The sequence below is a fragment of the Lethenteron reissneri genome, chromosome 23 (assembly GCF_015708825.2).
Source record: "Lethenteron reissneri isolate LAM-NWPU_2019-01 chromosome 23, ASM1570882v1, whole genome shotgun sequence".
NCBI lineage: Eukaryota > Metazoa > Chordata > Hyperoartia > Petromyzontiformes > Petromyzontidae > Lethenteron > Lethenteron reissneri.
This window is the reverse complement of record NC_083801.1, coordinates 16,053,108-16,078,245: the sequence shown is the minus strand read 5'-3', so window position 1 is coordinate 16,078,245 and position 25,138 is coordinate 16,053,108. Positions and strand designations below refer to the sequence as shown.

General features: G+C 40.9%; 1 protein-coding gene across 3 annotated transcripts in view; it reads right to left on the bottom strand.

The window, feature by feature from the left end:
* The window catches only part of LOC133346095 (potassium voltage-gated channel subfamily H member 2-like), a 181,835-nt gene that overhangs the window by 139,154 nt on the left and 17,543 nt on the right, over positions 1-25,138 (bottom strand). For 2 of the 3 annotated variants that reach the window (XM_061557478.1, XM_061557479.1), the window contains exon 1: positions 1,110-1,266. The exons of the other annotated variant lie outside the window; for it this stretch is intronic. In XM_061557478.1, the coding sequence (XP_061413462.1) occupies positions 1,110-1,185 (76 nt within the window). In that variant the 5' untranslated portion in view covers positions 1,186-1,266. Of the gene's footprint in view, positions 1-1,109; positions 1,267-25,138 lie in introns of those variants that run through there. 3 annotated transcript variants of the gene reach the window in all.

Sequence of the window (25,138 nt, the reverse complement as noted above, 5' to 3'; positions counted from 1 at the left end):
CTTCTGGGCAACTCTCCATTCAATAATAACTCTAGTGGGATGGTAAGATAGACGTTCATATATGCATTTCCAAACTGTCTTGATTCAATTGTAGCTTCAGGAAGATATACGATGGGAAATAGGTAATTAATTTATGGACGCATGATTTATTGCTATGAATACAGGATATGTTTTGAAGTAACATGGCTTTGTGATGCTCAAATGTGGATCCATTTTTTTTATCACGTATTATCTTCGAAAATGGTCATTATTTAATTTACTCACAAATTGCACGGATATATTTCCAGCATTCCATCAAATATTGATGTAAAATTCCATTTACTCAAATTGCCTGCTTCAGGAATTCAGGAATGCGTTAACACTGCAATGAAACCAAATCACTAGCCTTATTACTCGCTTAAATCAGGATATCTTATTCACGAAAATGTGTTCCTTCACGTTTCTAAAAGAATACAAATTCTGTAGTAAATGACATTAAACCTCAGAAAAAGCACACACCATCGAGTATGCGAGGAATTTACGCGTGAGTAATGTAATTACTGGATTTGCATGATGCAGAAAACACGTTTGCATTTCCATGGCATCAACATTTGTGGGTAGCAATGTGTGCATTGTGAGACGGCGTGGCGTTTATAAAAGGGCGCGTTGTTATAACAACTCAGGATGCACAGGAATATAATTTGGGAGACAGAAGTCCATACGCTACGAGTCAATACCAATACCCGGGTGAACGCATATTCTCTCAAACGCGCCCTCACAATGCGCTAATGAACAAAAAAACCCCAACGTTATAGCGGTTTACCAATCAACAAGTAAAAAAAAACGGCAGCGGCTAGTGTCAAATGCTTTTCATCTCTCAATGTGCATTCATTTATGATTGCACGCTGGCAAAAAAATAATACAAACTGTTAAGGCTACATAATACATATACACGACTTAAACACAGTATGCATAAACAATAGACAGGCGGAGGCGACAGATGTACGGCTCGCACTGGTGTTAAAACAAAACCACACGGACACACACGCGCGTGCGCTTTGTCTGTCCTGTCGTGTCCCGATCTCCGCACCAAGGTCCTGGATGCGCGCGCACTGTGCTCATATACTCACTCTGCCCTTCAAATTTCCGTATGATTGTGTCCAAGTAGGTGTTTTGCGGCGCTACGTGGCCTCTTCGCACGGGCATTGTGAACGGCGGAGTGCTCCCGGAGCTGTGCGGAGGAGGCAGGAGAAGTGGAGCCGGGGACGCTGCGTGGAGGCTGCCTAGCTCGGGAGGGTGGGTGAGTGGGTGGGTGGGTGGGAGCGACTCGTCGGAGGAAGGGATGGGCTGACGGCTGGCGGGGTGGCGGGGTGTGCGGGGTGGATGGCTGGCTGAGTGACTGGATGGATGGGTGGTTTGGCTGGGGAGGGTGGGTGCCAAACGCCTGGACCCTTCGGCTGTGGCCGCTCCGCCCCGCGTGCGCTATGACGCATTTACCGCCGGAGCTCTCGGGGAAAATGATGCACCGGAAATCAGTGTTCCTCCCCAAATGCGAAACATAGGGCACAACACACATTGGGCACAGCACACACACAGATCACAACACACACACACAGGGCACAACACACACACACAGGGCACAACATACACACAGATCACAACACACACGCACAGATCACAACACACACACAGGGCACAACACACACACACAGGACACAACACACACAGGGCACAACACACACACACAGGGCACAACACACACACAGCGCACAACACACACACACAGGACACACACACACACAGGGCTCAACACACACACACAGATCACAATACACACACAGGACACAACACCTAGTACAACATTTAATTGGAGCGCTCACCGACCAGACAATACACGTCACCTAAATATACGATAAATGAAAATCCGTAAGCAACAATTCGCCCTCACACCCACTCACATCCGTAATTACACAGCAGAAGAATGCATTGCTTCGTGTGTTTTTTAAGTCAATGATTTGTATACAGTATATACAGTACTGTTTATGGTTTGTTTATGCAATTAGTATGTTTATTTATTGCCTAAGTTTCAATGCGACCCTACAATTTGTAGCCGTCCCTGTGTGCCGGTTTCTAGAATGTTCTTTATTTCAGATCAAATATTGTACAAAGCATACGCATTGCCTCAAGGGGCTCTAATCGGGTTCAAATAACGAATGATAATTTGACTGACGTGCATCATACAAGGGACATTTGATCGGGTGTTTCTTCTCTATTTAAATTGTGTCGTAGAGTACGTGATATTAAACACACACACACATACAAAATAAACACGGTGGTGTATAAGCCTCTCTCTCTCACACAGTACGACGGTAACTTTCACAGATGGGCCACGCCAAACCTTTACACCACCTCCACCACAGCAAACAAAACCTCCTTCCCCAACCTCTCATTTCCGCACGCCCCTGTAGATGTCAAAGCAGCTGCTTGACTAGAGGGGGTGGAAACGGAATAGGTAATAGGGATAGAGGAGGGGACAAGCTGACGTACCGAGCGACAATTAAGGGGAAGAGGCACATGCGCCCGTGTGGGTGTTAATGCTCACATTACCGCCACCATTCGCCCCTTGGCAATCGCGCTATGGACGCAGAGGCTCGTGTGTAAAACTGTGACTGTAGGGTAGTTAATACATACTCCACAGACGTTGGGCCAGTGCTGGCTTATCAGTGGCGCAACATTCGGGTTTCAGAATCGATTTTTTTAATGCAATGGTTTTGCTGCTATAGATATTGTTACAAACTATGTTTTACTTGTACAACAGTAGAAGCGTGGGGAGTATTAGCAGAGTGCCGGGAGAAATCTGCAGATGCCGATAACTAACGTATGATAAATGCATGTTATTGTTTTGTTGAATCGACCTTTTTAATCTTTCATCTGCAAACAACATTTTAAGGGAACAATACCGTTAACATGCGTAAACGTGCATTTTCTACTTTTCATCTATCAGCGTCTTCCGTCAATTGGTGTATAATGATAAAGTCCAAGTACTTCGAAGAAATATAATATAAAAAAAACGGTAAGCAAAAGTGGGCAGACAAGCAGAAAAAATACAACAATACGTTGCTACTACTCTGTACTTTAGATTGCTCCTCGAGTCACCACTAACGTGAGACATGTTTCTCTTGTTATTTTAGAGTTTGTGCTTCCAGTGTTCAGTATAATTCACTTTAATCAAAGGTTGTATTGTATTTGGAAAGTAATATCCTCGTGCTGCCGATGTGTATCAGCTGGCGTTGAACAGCCGTGGCGCTGTCCGTGGTCCTGAAATGGGCTGCTCACTTTTCATATTGTAACTGCATCCTGCACTGTGCCGTATGGTTGCGAGGTCATTTGTCTCCCCTAATGGTTACAGTGAAATGCACGGATGGTAGTAAAGTCATTGTTAACGCGGCATATTCCGTGGGTAAAAGCAAACATTGTATGTATGTATGCTAATCAGCCTCGGTAGCAGAGGTCCTGTCCATTCACTGATGTATGGTACGCGATATTACACAAAGCTAACCTCTTAACCACTGGATCTGCTCAAGCTGGACACCTACAACCAATTGTAAAACAAAAAAAGTCTCCCGTTTATATTTCCTGGTACGCAAACGTTGTTTGTTAAGGATCCTGTTACGTAAGTGACGTTAATTATTAAGTATTTTTTCTTTACTGTTCTGTGACTGGAACAATAACGTCGAATCAACGCGTGTTGCTTTCCAGTCATTGTGTCTGTTGGAACTGAACATAGCAAAGGTGACACTGATCATTTATGACATATACAGTGCTGCATCTATACATCTATGTTAAGTATCTTTGTGAGCCTTTCCTGCAGTGCATCATCTACGGTCATTTTTGTTGCAGTAATGTGATCTGTGCCGTTGCTTCTAGTGAAACATAAAATACATTACAGCATGTAATTGTGTAAAAAATGACAGATCAAAATGTCCTATTAGAAATCATTGCATAAGCAAAAGCAAGACAGTGAGCTTCTAAGTGGTCTTCTACTACTTACATATCTTTAGGTACAAACGATGGCCTGCACAAAACCATCCCCGTCACATTTTTTAAACAACATTATATACAGTTCCACTTATTGGCATATAGAGTTTTAGTTGGTTAACTGTAGCCATGTGAGTCAATTAACGATAATCGTTAAAATACACCTTTAGATCAGCTGGGTAAACACTACTGGGTGTATAAGTGATAGTGGTTTTGTGTCTCATATATCTTCACCCCTCTGGTCATTTAGAGGGTCGTGTGGTATGGATGACAGGTTGACAGTTATGTCATCTGCTAAATATATAGGCTTTGACACAGCACATGGAGGTAATGCTTGCTGACAGCGAATCGCATTTTGAGTGAGCATACTAATTCTCATATCTAACTGAAAAAAACGTGACGCACATACAAGTACTGTATACACCTTTTTGGATGGTCCTGAAGAATTGACGTTGACAATTGTCAAATAAATTACTTTATAATCACTCAATACATATTTGAATTTCTGCACTTAAAAATTCCCTATCAATGAAGTGTTACATATTGTGAATATAAATACTTCACGGGACCTCCTTTGCCAGTACCAAAATAGGAGAATAGGTTTCCCCCTTTTTTCTGGCAACAAAACAGGTTGTTAAGATGTTAAAACACCAAACTGAAATCTATTTACAAGGAATCATATCTGCATTAACCACAATGCTTGTGCTCACCCCGAGCTCTCATTACTCTGATAGTGCATTGTTTTTGTGCTGTACGCCTTTTGGCGTCCTCTGGTCTAACACCGTTTTGAGGCTAGGCTCAAAAGAAAGCTGTCTCTGGTGTGGACCAATCAGTTTCAATGACAATGCAATTATTATCAGAGTATGTTTTGGTTTGCATTCTGACCACAAGTATTGTGGTTAACGCAGACATGATTCCTTGTAAAATGTTTCAGTTTGGTGTTTAAACATCTTAACGCCTGTTTTGTTGCCAGAAAAATAGGGGTAAACCTATTTTAATATAAATACTTATTCAAAACTACAGTAAATGTGTAATACATCCCCAAGAACAATTTACTGAACATCGAACAATGGCAAAGAGGACGAAATTATGTAATGCTGCTTTCCTTTTCTAGCGACGACATTCGAAATATGAGTCAGGCTTTCGTAATGTATCCCTGCTGCTGCCCACTCAGCAGAACAGCACGTGCACTCCAGTGAGTTAACTGGTAGTTCACCTGAGGGGGAGTGACTCTTGCCTCTTCCATCATGCCAGACCAGCAGTGAGTGGCTCGTGAGAGGTTGAGAACTACTGTATATACAGATACAAATAGTTTTTTTTTATTATTATTATATAACGTTACTAGGCGTAGTACAGAATTTGAAAATAAACACATTACATATTCAGTGTGGTAGATATGGGTTTGTCGATTTTCTATTCAAACGAACGTTGTGCTGATGTTGGACTTAATTTATTTGATGCATATGAATACTTGGCAATTAAAACAAATAGCAAATTGAGCACCACAGTTTTCAGCTGAGTGCAGAAAAAAAGAGATTCGTGCTTTAATTCTCGTTTAGTTAAAGCTCACAACGAGATATTTGTCCTTGATTGCACTGTGTAATGATCCTGGAGGCTTTGCATCAAACACTGTTATATTAGTTGTCTGCCGCTCATCAATAATTTACAGTGGATTTTTACAATGACAGAGAAAAGCTGCCAGGGGCTGGGGATCAGTGCTTTGTTCTACTCTGACCTCTACAGTCTGGAAAGCGGTAAATTTGATTTTACTGATGTTTGTACAAAACAGGATAATAAAAAAAGAGTGTTTGTTGTATTAAAAACGTAATATGGATTTTGTTCAATTTTGATAATGTCAACAACAATACTGCTTTTATGTCAACAACTCTTGCTTTTAATGTTCGGCTTTTTACATGCATATTTTTTTGTGTTCCATGACCCCCCCCCCCCATCAACAAGCAATCCTTAATCTTACAAAGCTATGGTGAATACGATCACCAGAACCTATTAGATATATTAATCTCAAAATACCAGCACCATGTGCAGAAACCGTAGAGTAAATCTGTAATAAAATGACCTATTCTGTTACATGGACAGCACGCATCATATTTACTTATTTAATTATGCTCTTCTCTTAAATTGGATACAGACATGATATTTGAGCTTCTTTAAATGACTCTCAGGTCACTAATAATATCTGATTATGTTTGTGGTGTCAACTACAAGGTGTTCCGCACTAGGATACATTGTGGGTTTTTTCATTTCCATCTACCAATGCCAGCTGCCAAAATCGAATACTTTGACTATGCTGACAAATAACAGGACCCACTGACAAAAGGAAAGGCCAAGAGAAACATATTCCCTCATATTTTCCAAATTCTAGCGACAAAAAACGATTGTAATGTTGGAATGTTTGGAGGAGTTTTTCTTGATAGGACGAATCAAAGAGGGGTGGGGGGGGGAAGACATTTACACCGAGTTGTAAACATGTTTTATCGACTGCAATCCTCACTTTTTGTTACCAGAGCTCCTCATGCAGGCAGGGCACTTCTTCCTGGTATTTTTTCCAATTGTGTGTGTGGGGGGGGGGGGGGGTCTAGCTTTCTAGTCGGTGATGAGATCTGGATTCATCATTAAAACTCCAAGTTTGAATGGCAGTTCATGCAGCGGAAACATCCAATTTCTCTATCACCCAAAACATTTAAATCAGAACAATCTGTAGGCAATATCACATGCATAATATTGTGGGATGCCACACCAGGAGATAGTCACAGATCAACAGTATGCAGACTTGTTCCATGACTGGATATGTAAAGCAAAGACATTTTTTTTAAATATGACAAAGCCCCAGCACACACTGCAAGAGTGGAAAAGACTGCTGTCAAGAGTTGTCACCTTAGGAAATTGCCACATCCTTCTCCTCCGAGTCCTGGTACCCAGTGACGTATACCTGCTTACAACATTGAAGGCGCATCTGTGTGGAATACATTTTAACGAGGATTAAGAGCTCTAAGAGGCTGCGTAGGGATAGCCAAATGGGCCGGGAGAAACATTTTTTACGTAGGAAATTGCAAAGCTTCAGGAACGAAATGCAAGCAATTGCCCATATTGAAATATAATGTGGTTCTTATTGGTGTACCGTATGTACTGAGTATATGTGTTAGTCCCAGGACGTTTTGTACCACCCTCATACAGTGTCCTCTACCTGTCACAGTATTGTTATTTCAAGAAATTGTATTCATAGCAGATCCAGATTCTTCATGCACCTCATGATTGGTATTATTTTAGTGCATAGTGTAATGCCCACAGTTTTTAAATGAAGCTCTGGAAGGACATCAAACTAATTCAAATACAAATCCGACTGTGAAAGCAAATCTGATCTCTTCTTTCTGCTGAAAATATAAGCATTGCCTTCATCCTATCAAATCAAGACAGACTTAATCTACAGTAGGGCATATTAGTCAGAGAAAATAGATTATCAACGTGGGAAGAATATGTCATTTTCTGGATTATTTTCTAAATACAAACACAGATGTTTTCTACCTATGCTGTTACCTCTTAGTACAGTAACATTATCAGACATTTCACGTGCACATGTAGAGCGCTTTTTATAAATCCACTCCTGGATGAAAGCCTCCCCACACACAATGTGTGTTTGTGGGGATTACTTGACCGTACGTGACGATTCTGGTCGTTGATGAAGGCAAGGAAGCATAGACGTGGAAGAATACAGGTACGGCACAACGATATTTTTTTCTAAACTGTCTTCTGCTGCCCACCTCATAGGCCTGCAGCCTGTCACACTTGTTACGCGTGGTGGTTGCCTATCTAAGCACTATCCAGGCTCAACGACTCATTGGCTTCCAAGATCTGGTAAGATTGGGCACATTTCTGGTTAATTGGTCATCGGCATCGTACGTTGTGCATAGAAAGATATAAATAGCAACTATTTGAAAATACATAAAATACTGCCCATTTCCCCGAACAGTTGTTTTAGTTGCTTACAACTAATTAAGCTTACAACTAATTAAGTATAAGTATAGAATGTTTCTATATTACCATATCTACTGTGAACTGTAATGTAAGCACATTGATACAATTTAACAACTCTTTGGCCATCTGTTAGATGCATGAAATCAGGATTATCTTTTGTATTCAGGATTAATACCACACTGTAAAACTGTCCGCTAAATGTGATTTGTAAAATATAATTTAAATGATCAGGAATAAGGTCCGAATATCTGCGGACATCAATATAGTGGATGCTGTCTCGGTGTGATGGTGAGCACACTGTACCTATCTATCGGACCTTTTATCTGTGGGACCTTTTTTAGCAGTATCAAACTGACGAAACATAACAATAGGCTTTACCCTTTCCAGCAATAAAACAGGCGTTAAGATATTCTGGGTTCTTTCGGTAAAGTCAGGTAAAAGGGAAATAATAAAATAATAAACCAATAAAATTCTCACGACGTTTCGATTGCAACACAAGCAATCATCATCAGGTGTGAAAATCACAGCAATACATTTTTGACTATTAGGGAGTTAAGATGTTCAAATACCAAATAGACACCAAATTATAAAGGAATCCAGTCTGCATTAACCACACACACTTGTGTCTAAACATGCAAACAAACATGCTCTGATAATAATATATGCAATGTATTTGAAACCGATTGGCTTACACCAGAGACAACCTTGTTCGTGGCCCAGTCTCACCATCAGTGTTAGACCAGAGGACGCCAAAAGGCGAACAGTACAAGGACAATGCAAGTATCAAAGTATCCATAGCTCGGGTTGAACCAGCGATCCCTGCAATCCAAGGACCGCTGCTGGTTCAGTCTCCCAGTGCTGCGGTTGAAAGATTGTGAGGTAACAAAAAAATCTTCTCCTCTGGGCACCCAACAGTAAAAGGGCCGTCCATAAATGACGTCACGCGATTTTGGACGATTTTTGACCCCCCCCCCCTCGTCACACGGCGTCACAAAAAGTCAGACCCCCCCCTCAAATATGACGTCACAAAGCTCTGCCCCCTCCCCCCTCAAAAAACACATTTTCATTTTTTAAAATAAAATATGCTTCAAATCGCTTTAAACTATTGCCTTTGTAGTGCGTATTTAATGTAGTAGGAGTTTTGTTATAACAATTAGTGTTGTTATAACATTTCTAATATTTATTTTAAGTTGTGCATTTTGATGTGACGTCACATTTCTCAACCCCCCCCCCCCCCTCGTCACATCGTCACAAATGTCTGACCCCCCCCCCCCTAGGTGCGTGACGTAATTTATGGACGGCCCCAAACTGGATGCACCCCACAGTTTATAGGCAGATCGCGTGTGTTGGGCTAAAGTGTGGCAACTCCCACCTCGTCCAAGATGTCAGTCCACTGTGGACTATTAGGGGAAAAATACCCTCTAGAGGGGCTCTGTAGAGCTCCCTCTGGTGGAGGCCCTTGCACGAGCAAGCACATTGCAGGGCGGCAGCACCGTTACTATTCAATGTTACACCAATGTTGGTGTTCATCGAATTAACGTATTTTTGAAACAGACAACGCAGCATAAAATGCAATTAAGCTGAGTCTTTTGTTCTGCTTAGTCACAAACTCAAAGGAGAGGGAACATGACAGACGTTATCTGGAAATAATATAAATAAACAACGCGTTATTCTTCATTTTAAGCCACGCTGGCGGAGGGTGTGTGACACACGACATTTTATTGCTGCGATCTGGCCCAAGCATCAATTATGAACCACAAAGCACACCTTTTTAAAAGGTGACTCTATGGTTTTTCTTTTACTCTTGGGGAAGAAAAGAGATGAGGCACAATTTTCCTTCCAAATTACTCGAGACATTTATAAAACATGTGACATTTGTTTCTGGAAACGTCCTAAAAAAAACGAAGGCATGCATTGTGAGGCCCATGCAGGTCTCGCACGATGCTGAGTGGCACTCGAATATGTGGGCCTCTGCATGATCCCCACGCACACACACACGCCTTGTCCGTTTGTTACCGGTAAACATTGATCTCCTCTCCAAAACACTGCACGTGGCAATGTTCATCTTTAAAATGTTGGTACATTCACTTACATAACTGCAATATGCACTGGTGGTATTGTGTTTATCCAGCGACATTTACGCAAACAAAACTCAAAAACAAAAAACGCTTGCAAACTCTGTATTGTTATGTTCGTGTTATTGTCTTGAATCATTGTCGGAAATATCTGCTGAGAGAAAAGTTTCGTTTTCATTTGTATGCACTACATTTGTAGGTACTATAATTGTATGGACTTATATTTTAATATATTTTACATACTCTCTACTTTGTAAAATATTATATAATATATAATGCATTATATAAAGTAGAAAAACATATTAAAGTGTAGAGTGTCTAAAGTGTAAAATATGCAGTCTCGATTTCTCAGACATGCTCTTTAAAAAGGTATGCTTGAAAATTGGCCAACAGATGCCATTTCCTGTACCTATGCACATTAATGTAAACGCCCATATTTTCCCTTGGGCCTGTTTAGGCGAAATACACTGAATCACATAGCAGTTGCACGTTAAGACCGTGGCGCATGCCTGAAATCCAGCACTGTGGAGGCGAGGGTTGATTGGATCACACAAATATCTTGAAACTCCCTGCCCGTATGTGTCAAGGCTGCCACACACTGGCTTTCCAGGAGATGGCAGTACAGCACGTGCATTCATTTCCATCTATATCCATCTGTATGGTGACTGAGTCTTGCCTCCTCTAGCATGCATTGGTTTTCTTTGGGTATTCGGGTTTTCTTCCACGTGTATAAACATTCATTAATGGCTGAAAACATTTGAATATATAGAGGACAGCAGAACATTGCTAATTGTTTGCACTGGCTCACCACCTGACTGCATCCCCACGTGCTTGCCTCTCAGTCATTCTCTCCTTTGGAAACTGTCGAAGTAACAAAAATTATTATTGATACGAATGATTCTGGCGGAATATTGTGCAAAATGGCAGAGAGGACTGGCCATGAGGTATGATCTCGGATTGGGTGCTGAGGAGTTGTATTAATGCACAGACGTGACAGTCTTATGCACAGTACTTGAGCATGTGTTGCTCAAACAGGATCGTGGAGATCGGCAGCATGGCCTATCAGAATCAACTGCTGCATGAAGGCCTCCCCGTGCTGTCTCAGTCATGGTGAAATAGCTGGGCTAACTGACCTGTGGTGAATAAAATAAAATTGAATGTTGCAATTAGTTGTTAAGTTGAGACGAGAGGCCAGCGGACGTTTATATGCACGGATCGTAAGCCTGGTGAGGAAGAGAGGCTATATAAGCTGCCCAAGAGAGAGCCTTTGGGAGTCCTGATCACAGTGATACAGTGCAGTGATAGTCGAGGTAGATTGTGCCCTGTTCTTAAAAGAACAATTGTTTGCCACGGTGCAATGTGCCAGAAACACATTTTATTTTTCTTCTAATATAAATTAGTTTATGTAGTCATAAAACATTATTATTGAAGGGATTTTCTGTAATTCAATAGCTACTATTAGGTAACGATTTCCATGCCTTCAAAAAAAACTGCTGGTCAGAATTTTTTTTCAAATGTAATTCTCATCGCGTTTCATGATGTTAAGTGCAGTCTCCAACCCTTAGCAACTCCATCTCCCCGGCGTCTCTACGTGCTGCAGTGTCCTAGATAGTATATACATTTCGATTTAAAGCTTTCGTGACTGCAGGGATTAATCTTCTTGGTTCTTTCGGTAAAGTCACGTAGAAGGGAAATAATAAAATAATAAAAATTAAATAATAAAAATAAAACAATAAAATAAAATTCTCACGACGTTTCGGCCACACATAGCTCTTCTCCTCCCATCCAGCTTAAAATACGCTGCCAAGCTTAGCAGTGTTCATTGGAGCGCTGCCTTTCATACAGCTCTGTCTTCACCTGAGGACGGCTGCTTGTGTTGTGGCCGAATCGTCGTGAGAATTTTATTTTATTATGTTTGATTTTTATTATTTATTATTTCCCTTCTACGTGACTTTACAGAAAGATCCAAGAAGAGTATATACATTGTTTCATGTGAAGACCTTGACATTGAATGCACAACTAAAGATTTTGTATATACACTAGATATATACGTGTTCTTTTCAAGAGCTGTCTCTTTCTATATTGCTTGGCCAACCTCTTGACTTTTGTAATGTTCGGCAGCATGCATGCATGTTGAACTTCTTTCACACCGTACAATCGTGCTAATCGGAGGTGTGGGAAACTAAGACTATATATATATATAAAAGTACAACTTTTATTCATTATATAACTCACGCTGTGTGCACTCGTGATATGTCCTCAATCTTTCCACCACACCTATACTATTCTCCCTCCACGCAAGAACACACCGCTCGCATCTGATTGCACATGAAGCAACATGCCATCTGGTGGCCAGGCATACCGTAAAAATAATAACTCATTGGCCTGTTTATCAATGTGTAAAATGACACGTGAACAGATGTTTTTCATAATCAACGATTTTTGGGTTTAGATCGCGTTTATTTATAAATGTGTCGTAACCCTCCACCACCCGACACGGCCAATCAGTAAAAATGTGTCACGTTGACAAAGACAAATAGTTCACTGCTTTAGCCCACCGGTGTGTTGAAGCAACAACATTTACAATAAAATCTCTAAGTCCTCGAAGTTCTGGGACCGACGATCCCTGAGGCCAATTGTGAAAGACAAGAGCCTGAGTTGATGTCCTGGAGATGGCCAAGAGGCTGAGGAGTGGTCTCGATAAAACCCAGACTGCACACTGAGACTGGACACTGAGATCAATAAGTGGAACTTTGGGCTGCACGGAATGAGTTGCGGTGATGGATTATAATCAGCGGCGATGATTCGCCATTTTATTGTTCACAGCACAAGTGTCCGTCCCACCTGAGTGACGTACGCTTGTGTTGCGCCCGAAACGTCGTGATTTATTTTAGTTTATACCTACGTGACTTTACCGAAAGAACAAAAGACTAAAAGTGATGATTCACCACTTTATTGTCCACGAGCAAGAAGTACCCAGCTTTGCCCAGGGGAAAACAAATATTTGTTCAAACTTGTACTCTCTTAATACAAAAAAAACATAATATATACAGTACATACACAAATACTAATGCAAAAAAAAATTATTCCTCAGTCTGTGCTGCTGCAGTGCCTGTGTTGTCTCTGGCTTGTCTCGATTTAAGCTGTTCAGGATTGTTTTGATTGTGGGTTCATTGGTGTTTCACGGTTTTTCTGTATTTTTGCATTAATATTTTACAAGTCACTATCAAACGGTGCTGTGTTTGTCTATAACTTACATTTCAGGTGGGTTAATTGAGTTATTTTTTTTATTAAAGTTATTTCGGCCCTGAAAGGGCATTCTTGGAGTATTGTGCTAAAATGGTGTTAAGTAATAATATTAATGTGCATTGCAGTATGGAAATATAAACTCAACTTTAAAATTAATTACTTTAGAATAGTTTTTGGTGTTTAGTTTGTTGTTCTTCCCGCTGCACCTCCGATTAGCACGGTTGGCTACGTATGGTGGTGCGAAAGAAGTTCCACATACTTGCATACAAGCCACAAATAAACTTGAAAAGAATACTAGCATCTGTGATGTTGCAATTTTAACCAATACGCTTCCCAATGGCTTCTGCGTCAACATGGAAGTGAAAGAGATATATATCTGTGAAATACACTTTTATAAATGTCAACTACCCACACTGGTCATTAATATGGCATTTTATTTTGTTTGGCACGATCACATATTGGTTTGTGCCAGCAAAGCAATAGTATCAAAAAAGATATTACATTTACCGGTCATTTCATAAAGGTGTGGTGTCCAATTTCACTTTCATAGAACAATGATTATTACTTTTTTGCCAAGACTGTATTGCGAATTTAGGTTGGATCATTGCCCAATACAGCTGAGAAAACGTTGCAGGAGTCATATTTATTTCCTATGATTCCACCATGGATGATTGATGATGGATTCTACCAAGGTTTCTGCCAAGGAAGATGCGTGTGGGTGAATATGATACTATTGTTATTCTCTTGTGAATCTGGGTCAGTTAAGCCTTATCTATCGCTAATTCTATCCACCTGAGAAGCTGATTTCTGGCTGCTTTCAGGTGGCCAAAATCGCTATTCAATGCATTGTTGATGCCGACCGCATGTAATTAGTCTTGTTCTACCCCATTTCCAGTGGCATTCAGCCAAGAAGCCAGGGCATGTGGGCCCTTGACAGCCAAGTGGAGGCAAGTCCAGGCATGGTCTGGACTCACATCCATATGTGACCAGGATGCACGTATAATATTAATGCATAGCCAAGGCTTCATAGCTGCCTGTGTATACTGTATGCTAGGCTATAATCAAGGCTACGTATACACGTAGCTCCCTAGTGTATGTGCTATATGCACACTTTGCTATATGCTATTTACGCCATATATAGCCTAGGCTGAGCTGCTCCTTGTATCCCAGCTGCAGATTGCATTGGTGCAATCTGCGCACAGGATGGCCTACATTGCACCTTCCAGGCTTTGCAGACACCGTGTTGTTTGAACGGCACTATGGAGAAGGCACGAGCCATACGTTTCAATGGCGATTCGACTTGGCTGGCCAAACCCCACGCACACTGCCTTCTTACCGGAATGCCCTCGCCAGGCTCAGCAAAGCCTGGCCCGAAAACGATTCCACAATTTTTGATGATTCCACAATTTTAGATGATTCCACAATCCCATCAGGAATCGCATTCAATTCTAAGAATGTAACCGTAATTCCAGGTCAGGGATCGTAACAATCGCTTCACTTCAGTTTCTCATTTTATGATTCAACGGCAGATGGGTAAACAAGTTTTTGTAATGAAATTGTACTTATGCCTGTTCAGTTAGCTGCTGGTGGGATGGGATTGAGGGCCAGACTGGGGGTGGGGATGTAAACTGTTAAGCAAATGTGGTGGGGTGTGGGGCAGATGGCACTTCAGCATATTCCGTATGTATGTGGACAAAGGTTTAGATTCAGTGGCAGGTTTTAGGTTCGACCCGCAATTACCATGGATTTACTAAGCTTACTATCAATCTGCATTCTGTGCATTAACTACACCTCTCACAAATGCGATTATATATGTTTTTATCTCATTATCCTTGGTTTGGCACTCAGTTGAATGTTTCGGTTAGGGTTTGCCTTCCATCCGTACATGGCACGTATTCCCTCGAAGCAAGATGTTCTTCCATGCAGGGATGGGGTAGCCATCCTGCAATACGTAATAAGTATAACCAGTAAAAACAAAGTTTTTCACTATAAATCCTTTATATGCGTGGCGGCTAGAGTCCTCTCGTCCTCTGGCTTGAGATGGCTGCCACCTATGGGTCAGATGATTGTCTGCCAGTATTAAGCAATTGGTAATTAAATATTTAATTTGTTTTCCCTAAACAGTGTAACATTTTGGAAAAAAAATTTCACGAAAATTAATTGTCACACACAACGAGTCTGTGTGCAAAATGTCAGCTCGATTGGATCACGGGAAGTGGGTTAAAAAACGACCGAAAATGTGCATGGTCGTAAGCAAGCAAGCAAGCACGCAAGCACGCAAGCAAGCAAGCGAACTTAATATAAAGGATTTAAAAAAATTAGCTGAAGAGATCTCCAATTCGCTTATACAGCACGTTGCTCGACACGATGCCCGCTGTTTCACTCCACATACGAGGCGTTTCGTCAGCAACTGAATTCAGTATAACTCTGTGATGCGCCTTTTAGCGTCATCTGGTCCAACCCATGTGAGACTAGGCTCTAAGGAAAGCTGTCTCGGGTGTGGACCAATCAACTTCAAGGACAGTGCACATTATCAGAGATGTTTTTTGTTTGCATTATGACTGCAGGTATTGTGGTCTATGTAAACATGACTCCTTGTAAAAAAGGTGTCAGTTTTGTTTCCAGATAGAAGGGTAAAAAAACAATTATCATATTTTTACTGGCAAATGAGGTTCCAATGGTGTAAATGCTTACCCCGAGCTCTCATACTCTGATGGTGCATTGTCTTTGAGTTGTGCGCCTTTTGGCGTCATCTGGTCCAACCCATGTGAGACTAGGCTCTAAGGAAAGCTGTCTCGGGTGTGGACCAATCAACTTCAAGGACAGTGCACATTATCAGAGTTATGTTTTTTGTTTGCATTATGACTGCAGGTATTGTGGTCTATGTAAACATGACTCCTTGTAAAAAAGGTGTCAGTTTTGTTTCCAGATAGAAGGGTAAAAAAACAATGATCAACTCTGTGATGTTTATCCATATGTTGTGTACTAATTCAGAGACACTAGTAGGAGGCGTTATCCCTCTTGTTTATTCCGGCTCTCACAGCTATAGGGGATAACGCCATACTGGGTCGGGACAGCGAAGAACACGACGACAGCAGCATGACGAGTTCCATTCCCGATGGCAGCAGCCCCGACTGAGTCGGAGCTCACCTTTGATTAAATCCTTTATATTAAGTTCACTTGCTTGCTTGCTTGTGCGCTTACGACCGTGCAAATCTTTCGGTCGTTTTTTAACTCACTTCCCGTGATCCAATCGAGCTGACATTTTGCACACAGACTCGTTGTGCGTGACAATTTATTTTCGTGAAATTTTTTTCCCAAAATTTTCCACTTTTTAGGAAAAAAAATTTCATATTTAATTTAAAATACCAATGTGATAAAAATGAAACTCTTACTCAAGAAAAACAGAAATGAATAATAAAATAAAACCGATGCCACGCATATAAAGGATTTATAGTGAAAAACTTTGTTTTTACGGGTTTATTTTTTCTCCCCAGCATGGCCAGGCTCCGCCCTCGGCCACGCACCCTTCTGGATCCCCCAGAAGGCTCCGGGCTTGGCCCACGGGTCCAAGTGGTACAGCGGGCTGCTACCCCTAGTTCCATTGTCTAACAATCTCCCAGCGCCACGCGCTCCAGTGACTCATTCAATGTCACTACATATATATCAGAGAGTTATACAACACAACTGTGAAAGTGAATTGTTTTGAAGAGATGGCTAACTAAATCTGAAAACAATTGTACGTATAATCACGCAAGACAACTTTGTTGACTTGATCATCATTGCCTAAACTGCTTGGATTTGTTAAAAGTTTTGTTAAGGGATGTACCTGGAGTAAAAGCCCATCTGTAGACAATTTTAATATGGTATAGATATCTCATTTAGCATATCACCGTGGTAGAAACACATGACAATGATATCAGAAGCAAAATATTCGAGCCAATTATTTAGTCAAGAAAATTATATTAAAAAATGTCATCGTGCTTCATTTGTGGTGTTACATTTGTATCTAATGGACAATTTACGTGAATAATTAGCGACATGCTTTCCAGCTGCACATAAGGGAGTGATGGATAAGCTCATAATGTGTGAAATGCTATCTCGTTGGTGAAACAACACATGGAGATGATTGGCATGCCTCTTATTAGGCCATTGTGAGCGTCAAGCCTTGGTGTGTTAATTGAGAGATAACCAGCTGGCTCTGTCTCCAGAAATACTGACATGAATGTCATCATTACAATCCACAGCAGACCACAAAGGAGAAAAAAAAATCTATTGTTGATCGGAAGAAGTTGTCATTGGCCCGAGGCAGCTTGTATGGGATATTGCTGATGATTACTCATTATGTATGTCAGTGAATATGAGTTAATTTTAAAATCCCGCAAATGTTATTTTAGGTAAGTAAAATAAGCATGCAACATAACCTTTTTTTTTAATCATGCGCTGTTATTTCTGGATGCAGTATTCAAAGAAGGGCGGGAGGAGTGGTGATGCAGTGGCATGTGCACTCTGCTTTGAACCTGAAGAGCTAAGTTCAATGCATAGCCACTGCTCACATCAGCAGCCAGTGACATCTAAACACGTCCTGGGCAACCCCCCCCCCCCCACCACTTCACCGACCTGCAATGACAAGAATGGTGGAAGTATAGTCAATAACCCCTATGACTGGCATGGCATGGAGAGGCCTTTATCCAGGGGTGGACTAACAAAGCACTGTAAATGTATTATCAATAGAAATTAACACTACCCTTTGCAAATGTAATCGTGTTAACCTTGCTAAGATCATGTTAACGCTGATAATCGGGTTTTCTCCTTTTTCTGGCAACAAAACAGGTGTTAAGATGTTAAAACACCAAACTGAAACCTTTTACAAGGAATCATGTCTGCATTAACCACAATACTTGTGGTCAGAATGCAAACAAAAAACATACTCTGATAATATATGCATTGTTTTTTAAACTGATTGGTCCACACCAGAGACAGCTTTCTTTGAAGCATCCTCTGGTCTAACACCTTTTGAGACTAGGCTCCAAAGAAAGCTGTCTCTGGTGTGGACCAATCAGTTTCAAAGACAATGCATATATTATCAGAGTATGTTTTTGTTTGCATTATGACCACAAGTATTGTGGTTAATGCAGACATGATGTCTTGTAAAAGGTTTCAGTTTAGTGTTTTCACATCTTAACACCTGTTTTGTTGCCAGAAAAAGGGGAAAAACCTATTCTCATATTTTGGTACTGGAAAAGGAGGTTCCATCATGTCATAGCTATCCTTGTTTAAATAATTGGTATCTTAAGTCACAGATGCGTAGTATACAGTACTATCTCTAACCCAGAAACAATCTGAAGATCTTCTAAAATCACTGCAACAAGTATACAATTTGTACAAGGTGAGCATGAATTCTCAAAATTAGTTTGCTACACTTGGAAATGTCCATACCATAAAATAAATAGAAACATCAATCTGCAGACTGCTACAACATGCTTTTTCAACAATCAAAACACATTGCAAAAACCTCCCCACAATGTTCGCTCTCCATATTATTCCAAGGACATTATGAATAGGCCACAGTTTTTTTGACCCCACACAGAATGTAAAACGCCAAGTAAATGCACTGCACCTGTTGTAGCCTTAGAAGATAAGGGTTATTCACTTTGCAATGTAGCATTCTGTACAAGGCTAATGCCGGAAATCTAATTTGTATCCATGCATATGAAGAGTCTGCATTCCAGCCGTATGAATGCCACTTGTGTTTTTTACAGGGTAGCATAAGGGTCAAGAGAAGGTGAATTGAGTGTATGCTATCGAAATATTCATGGTGGAAGAATGCATTGATTATTCTATTACTATTGATTAAGCTCAGAATATGTGTATTGATTTTCGTGTGTAAAGAATCAATGTTTTTCAATTTGTGTGTGGTGTACGTAATGGATTCACATTGTCCCTGCAGCCACTCGAGGCACTACCATTCACTGCATTGACCCCAATGTTGAAAAAATATTTGAATCATGGATCGAAGTGTAACCCTGAATTCCGACAATTTCTCAATCGCTGCGGGATACAGAGTGGTGGTGAGTTATTCCAACCCGAATACACATTACTTGTTTGAAAATATGTACAAATTAATCACTTTCATTTATATTTACCTCGCTTTTTTGCTGTAACACAGTCTCAATGATGAAAGTGTTTAAGTATAATTATCATCCTAGTATTTATAAACTGCTGCCAATGAAGTCCGTTTCATTTTAGTTCAACCTTGCATGGTAGTTTAATGTCCAATATTAGCGCTACTATTACTGACATTTTGTATTATAGATGAATTTGAAAATCTCAGAAATGACAACGATAGTTAGGGCTCTGAGCTCGAACGGCCAGACATGATGAACGCAAGGCCTGGATGCAGGCTTCGATGCAGCCGGTGTCAGCTGTGCCAATTGACTAGACTTCAGCAATGTTGCTAATGCACTCGTAAGTTGGTAACGCTATACACATGTCTTTCACAGGGGTTGTTGAGCTCATAAAATATTTAAGGACACTCGATGCTGTCCTGATAAATCAATGTCAGCAGTAGGCTGGGCTCCAAGGTAGTGAGCACTCCTCAGGAGTCTGAGGGTCAGCAGTTGAAGAGTGAACTATGGTGCTGTGTGCTGAAAGCAGCATTTAAAAAAATATTGTTGCTTTTGGAAAAAAATATATATATAATTGCTGGAATAGCAATTTTTATTTGTAGACGTTGCTTCATATTGCCTCCTTTCGACAAAAAAAACTACACTGGTGTGCTTGGATACAGACTTATAAAAAAAAATCAGACGTGGAACTCTTAAAAAATGAATGGCAATTATATGAATAAGTGAGTGCTGTTTATGGTTTCCTGTTGGCCTTGGAGAATGACAAGTAACATAATCAATGATGCAGTGTTATCTACTTCATACATCATACACTGAAGAATGTTGCCTATTAGCAGTTATTACTTCCGTGGCATACATAACCTTGAGCCATTGCATGAGTCAAACGTTGACGGGTATGGCATTATACAAGGACCAGGAGCTAATCTATGCAGTAATTTGTAATTATTTACATTATAACTGGTGCCACGTAATGTTAGATTTATGAGTGTGTCATATTATGTGCAGCATATGCTGTTCAAAATAGCCTTACATTTAAAATGTGTTGTGTATGATTGTGTTCTTTTAGCAGTTAGAAAACATTGGCATTACATAATCCCCGTGAATAGCTCAGTGCTTAGTTCCCCAACCAGTGGTCTGTGAATAAACCAAGTGTGGAATGATAGATGGTTGTCCGATCCTAAGAAAGAAGACAAAATCTAGAGGCATGTCAAACAACAAACTAAATTGTGGACAGAAGAAACTTTTCACAACAAAGAGAGAGAGAGATGGATCATGGGTGTCAGAATGTTGTAATAATTTATGGTGACATTTGCCAAAGCGATTGCTTTTCTGGCCTTCAGAGTGAATTACAAAGAGGTGTACAATGTCAATGTGCCTGCTACCCACTTGTTTCTTGAAGAATGAAACACTACAGGGTCACTCGCACGAGGTGGAATGCACTCCTATTAGCGTTGCAAATAAGTTATTACCATTATTAGGCGGGGGTTATAATAAAGTCGAAAACCAATTTCAGTGCAATTAAACACATTGTTTATGATTCAATATCACGGCCTGATTCATTTAAAAGTAAAAATGACATTGCTAATTTTCTTTCTCCATGAAAAATAGTACAGTTTTAGCATAGTTATTCAAAAGGCTAAACAAACTTGGCAAGCATTTATATTCACATGAGAAATGTTAGTTGTGTGCAAAACTACACAATGCTTTATTGTTATGAGCCTTTTAGACTTTATAATTCTACTTATAAAAATACACCAACAGACGCTGCCGTGGTTAGCACGCTGCGCTTGCAATTCAGTGGTTGCCGATTTGATCTCTTGGCACAATCGTTGAAACAATTGGGCAGGTGTCGTAAACCCCTCCACATCTGTCCACCCGGCAGTATAAAAGGGAACATTACAGTTCGTTAATTAGCAACTGACGTGTGGTGGGGTAAAGTGTGGGTACTCCCACCTCTTCCAAGACAGCGTGGAAGAGTAGGCCAATATACCCTCTCTCTAAAGCGCCCTCAACTGGAGAACCTTCTGCTAGCAGTGGTGCGAGCAAGGCATTTCAGGGCTGCACCTTCCGTGTAATGGGCCCTGACTGCAAGATAATGGCCTCGTCAAGTGAGTGAATTACCCTCTTTAATGCGTACGTATAGTTCACTGTGTGCAGCCAGGAGATTGCTTTACTGCATTAAACCACGACATTATCTACATCTTCCAACATGTATTCGTAAAGCACACACAACTTCAAATGATTGTGTCCATTATGTGGGGGGCGGTGGACGCGGTGGTTAACGTTGTACTTTGTAGATTTATTGAAATGACGGTATTATTGAAGTACTTTAATCATTGGCAGCGACATTTTAATTGGTAAATATTTTAATTGATATACGGTATTGAAGTTGTATTTGTAGATGTGACGGCCGTAATCAATATTACTGTAGTAGCCAACTGCAATAGGAATTATTATCGTAAGTAAAGCACTATTGTCGTGGTTGTGGTTGTCGTTTATTTCATACACAATTGTTATTCAGTTTAACAGTAGGCTTTCGCGACCAATATTATTCATAATACAGGTTGTTGGGTTAGATTGCGTTATTTATAAACGTGTCGCAACCCTATTCTGGAAAATCGCCTGATGATGCTGGATGTAATTACCAGCGAAACGTCGTACTCAAAATTTTTAAATGTTATGGATTCACTCTTCAATACACCGGTGGGCTAAAGTAGTGAACTATTTGTCTTATGTCAACGTGACACATTGTTTACATTTATTGGCCGTGCCGGGTGATGGAGGGTTGCGACACATTTATAAATAATGCGATCTAACCCAAAAACCTTTGTTATTATAATAATTAATACATTATTGTTATATTTTAATCATATCCAGTGATAGAAACGGGTTGCTATGCAACGGTGTGCCACACCAATAATTCCCAGAATACAAAACATTAACACACTGGCACTTTTCGGAGAGTTTTAACCGAAAGCAAACGCGTCGTAGTATTATTGGGGCGAATGGAATGTAACGTGAGGTGCAGGATGAGTGGGTTTCATATTGGGACTTATACATTCCCATTTCGACCCTTAATCACTTCTATAGTAGCTATTATTATTCGAGTAATTAGCATTGTAGCAAACCATAATGGAGTGAGGCTGTGTGGGGTCACGTGCGTTAGTTATGGTGCATTCCGTTTTCAGGCAAGTTACCTTCACTCCTCGATAATGATCAAACATGGTGAAATATGGTCAAACAACACCCACCACCACTCTGCCCCACCCAGCCGAGCTGCCATGAATATTAAGTCAAAACCATATCGTATCCAACAACTCTGTTACCTATGCTTGGTTCTTTCGTTAAAGTAACGTAGAAGGGAAATAATAAAATAATAAAAATAAACATAATAAGATACAATTTTATCTGATATATTTTTTTATGTTTTTTAATATTATTTTATTATTTCCGTTCTACGTGACTTTACCAAAAGAACCAAGAATATGAATCCATGCAGTCACGAAAGCTTTAAATCGAAAAATAAAAACTCTGGTTCCGCCAATCATATGTTTATTGGATAGGTGAAAGAGTCAAGAGTGCGAATACGCCTTCTGAATTTGCCTCCTGCTACATATAAAATGCAGACTATGGTGAACGCAACTACGTCAAACTGGAGACAAGAAACTAAGAAAAATACATAACACACAGTTGGACTCGGTGAGGTGAGTGAAAAAATGCAGAGTACATTATACTGTGCACTGAAATCGTGGGAACTGTGTTTTTTTTATTGCAGAGGGAGAGTTGACAGTAATTATGAAGGAGTGGGATTCTTAGTGTGATGATGGATGAAGGCCTCCACCACTTAGACTTTTTAATTTATTTTCCCCCCATACTTTCACTAGGTTAGTCAGTGCGTGTTTGGGGAGAGGAGGGCAAAACCGGTTCTGATCATCACTTGCCACCTATGCTACAGACATTGGCCGTAGCCGGAATGCAACTCGGGTCACCAATTCTAGATTTGAAGCTTTCGTGACTGCAAGGATTCATACTGTTAGGTTTTTTCGGTAAAGTCACGTAGGTAAAAAAATAAAAATGTAAAAAAAAAATCACGACGTTTCGGAGGCAGCACAAGCTTCCGTCTTCAGGTGGAACCGTCAGCACGATTGTTGTATCAAGTAAAGAGGGTCACCAAGTTCGTAGCGCAGTGCGCTATCCACTGGGATCACTACCTACCCTCCGCTACCCCCGATTATAATTACCATGGGGGGGGGGGGCGCTCACTCATACTTGGGCTGCACCCAAGGTCACGGAGCTCCCAGGTAGCGCAGAAGCAAGCAAACATGAGGGCCGTGTGTTTCCCCTCTCACGGCATCACCGCACATTCATTATGCATGAGTGCACGTGCACAGTGACATTCGGAGCAGAGTTGTGTCCTGCCTGCCCTGCCAAAGCAGCGTCCTCTGCTAAAGCTGAACCAGCCCAGTGGCAGCGCTCGGCATCAGCAACCGAAGCAAATGTTTACAGTCCAAAGGAGTTCAAGGGGTTCCGGATTCATGCCAAAAGTACGGGTGAACCAAATGTCAGCTCGAATAGCTCGAATTCAAATCCTCATAAACATAACAAGCTGATCTTTAGCCCCCCCCCCGCCCCAATCAATGGTGCAGCGCCACCAATGAACCAGCCTCTAAGAGGGGAGATGAGCCCTTTAGCATGACCTTGTTTATCGGGGGGCATACACAAACTCCGTGCGGTAAGGGAACAACGCCATCAATGGTTAACATTTTAAACACAATTTGAACGCTAAACAGGACAAGTTGCGATGTGAACTACGCTTGACTACCATGCATTCTGTTCGAGCGTCACCGACGCATCTAGATATTGTGGCAGAGGCCAACAGCCAGCTCTGTCAACACACACACACATTTCGACTTAGGGATGCAATATTGTTCAGGCAATTACAAAATACATTTCACGGAGGATTACATTTGATACGCTATGGTAATGCTATTGCTACGGCTTACACACAGAAATTGGACACATTCCCTAATGGCACAATAATAATATTGTAATACGCCAATTATAGTCGTGTTTTTCACCAATAATGCAAACTTATTTGAGCGTGTTTTTCAATAATTTCATGTAAAATACAAAGTTAAGTACTCTTCATTCTACACAACCCTGTCAAGACATTGAGGTAGTGCTCATATCTTGTTTATAACACAGAGCCAGCGGTGTAAATTACACGTTCTAATGGCGGGGGTTAATTTATCAATGGGACAACCATTTTTTACTTCCCCACAATAGTACTGATTTGATCGACCCCGGAGGGATAATGAGCTGAGTCATCCCCTAACAGGATTTGAACTCGCCACCTGGCCAGTTACGTGACCTCGTTTAAAGCCCTTTACCGAAAACTCAGTGAGGGTGGGTACGACACGGGCGATGATAATCTTTAAACGAATGTTAAACGCCAAGCACAATTGAGTAACGATACAATCTGCTGTCGCCTATCATACAGACCGCTCTGGCTCTCACCCTACCCCCCGTGTATATTGGGAAATGCTGCGAAGCCATCGCTTTAAGAGTGCTCCTTTTTGTACAAATATTTTTTACTTGTCTACAAAAATTTAGAAGGGACGCTAAGCCTAGAGCAGAGAGATGGAGGGGGCTCAACCAGCCCGCCCCACCCACCTG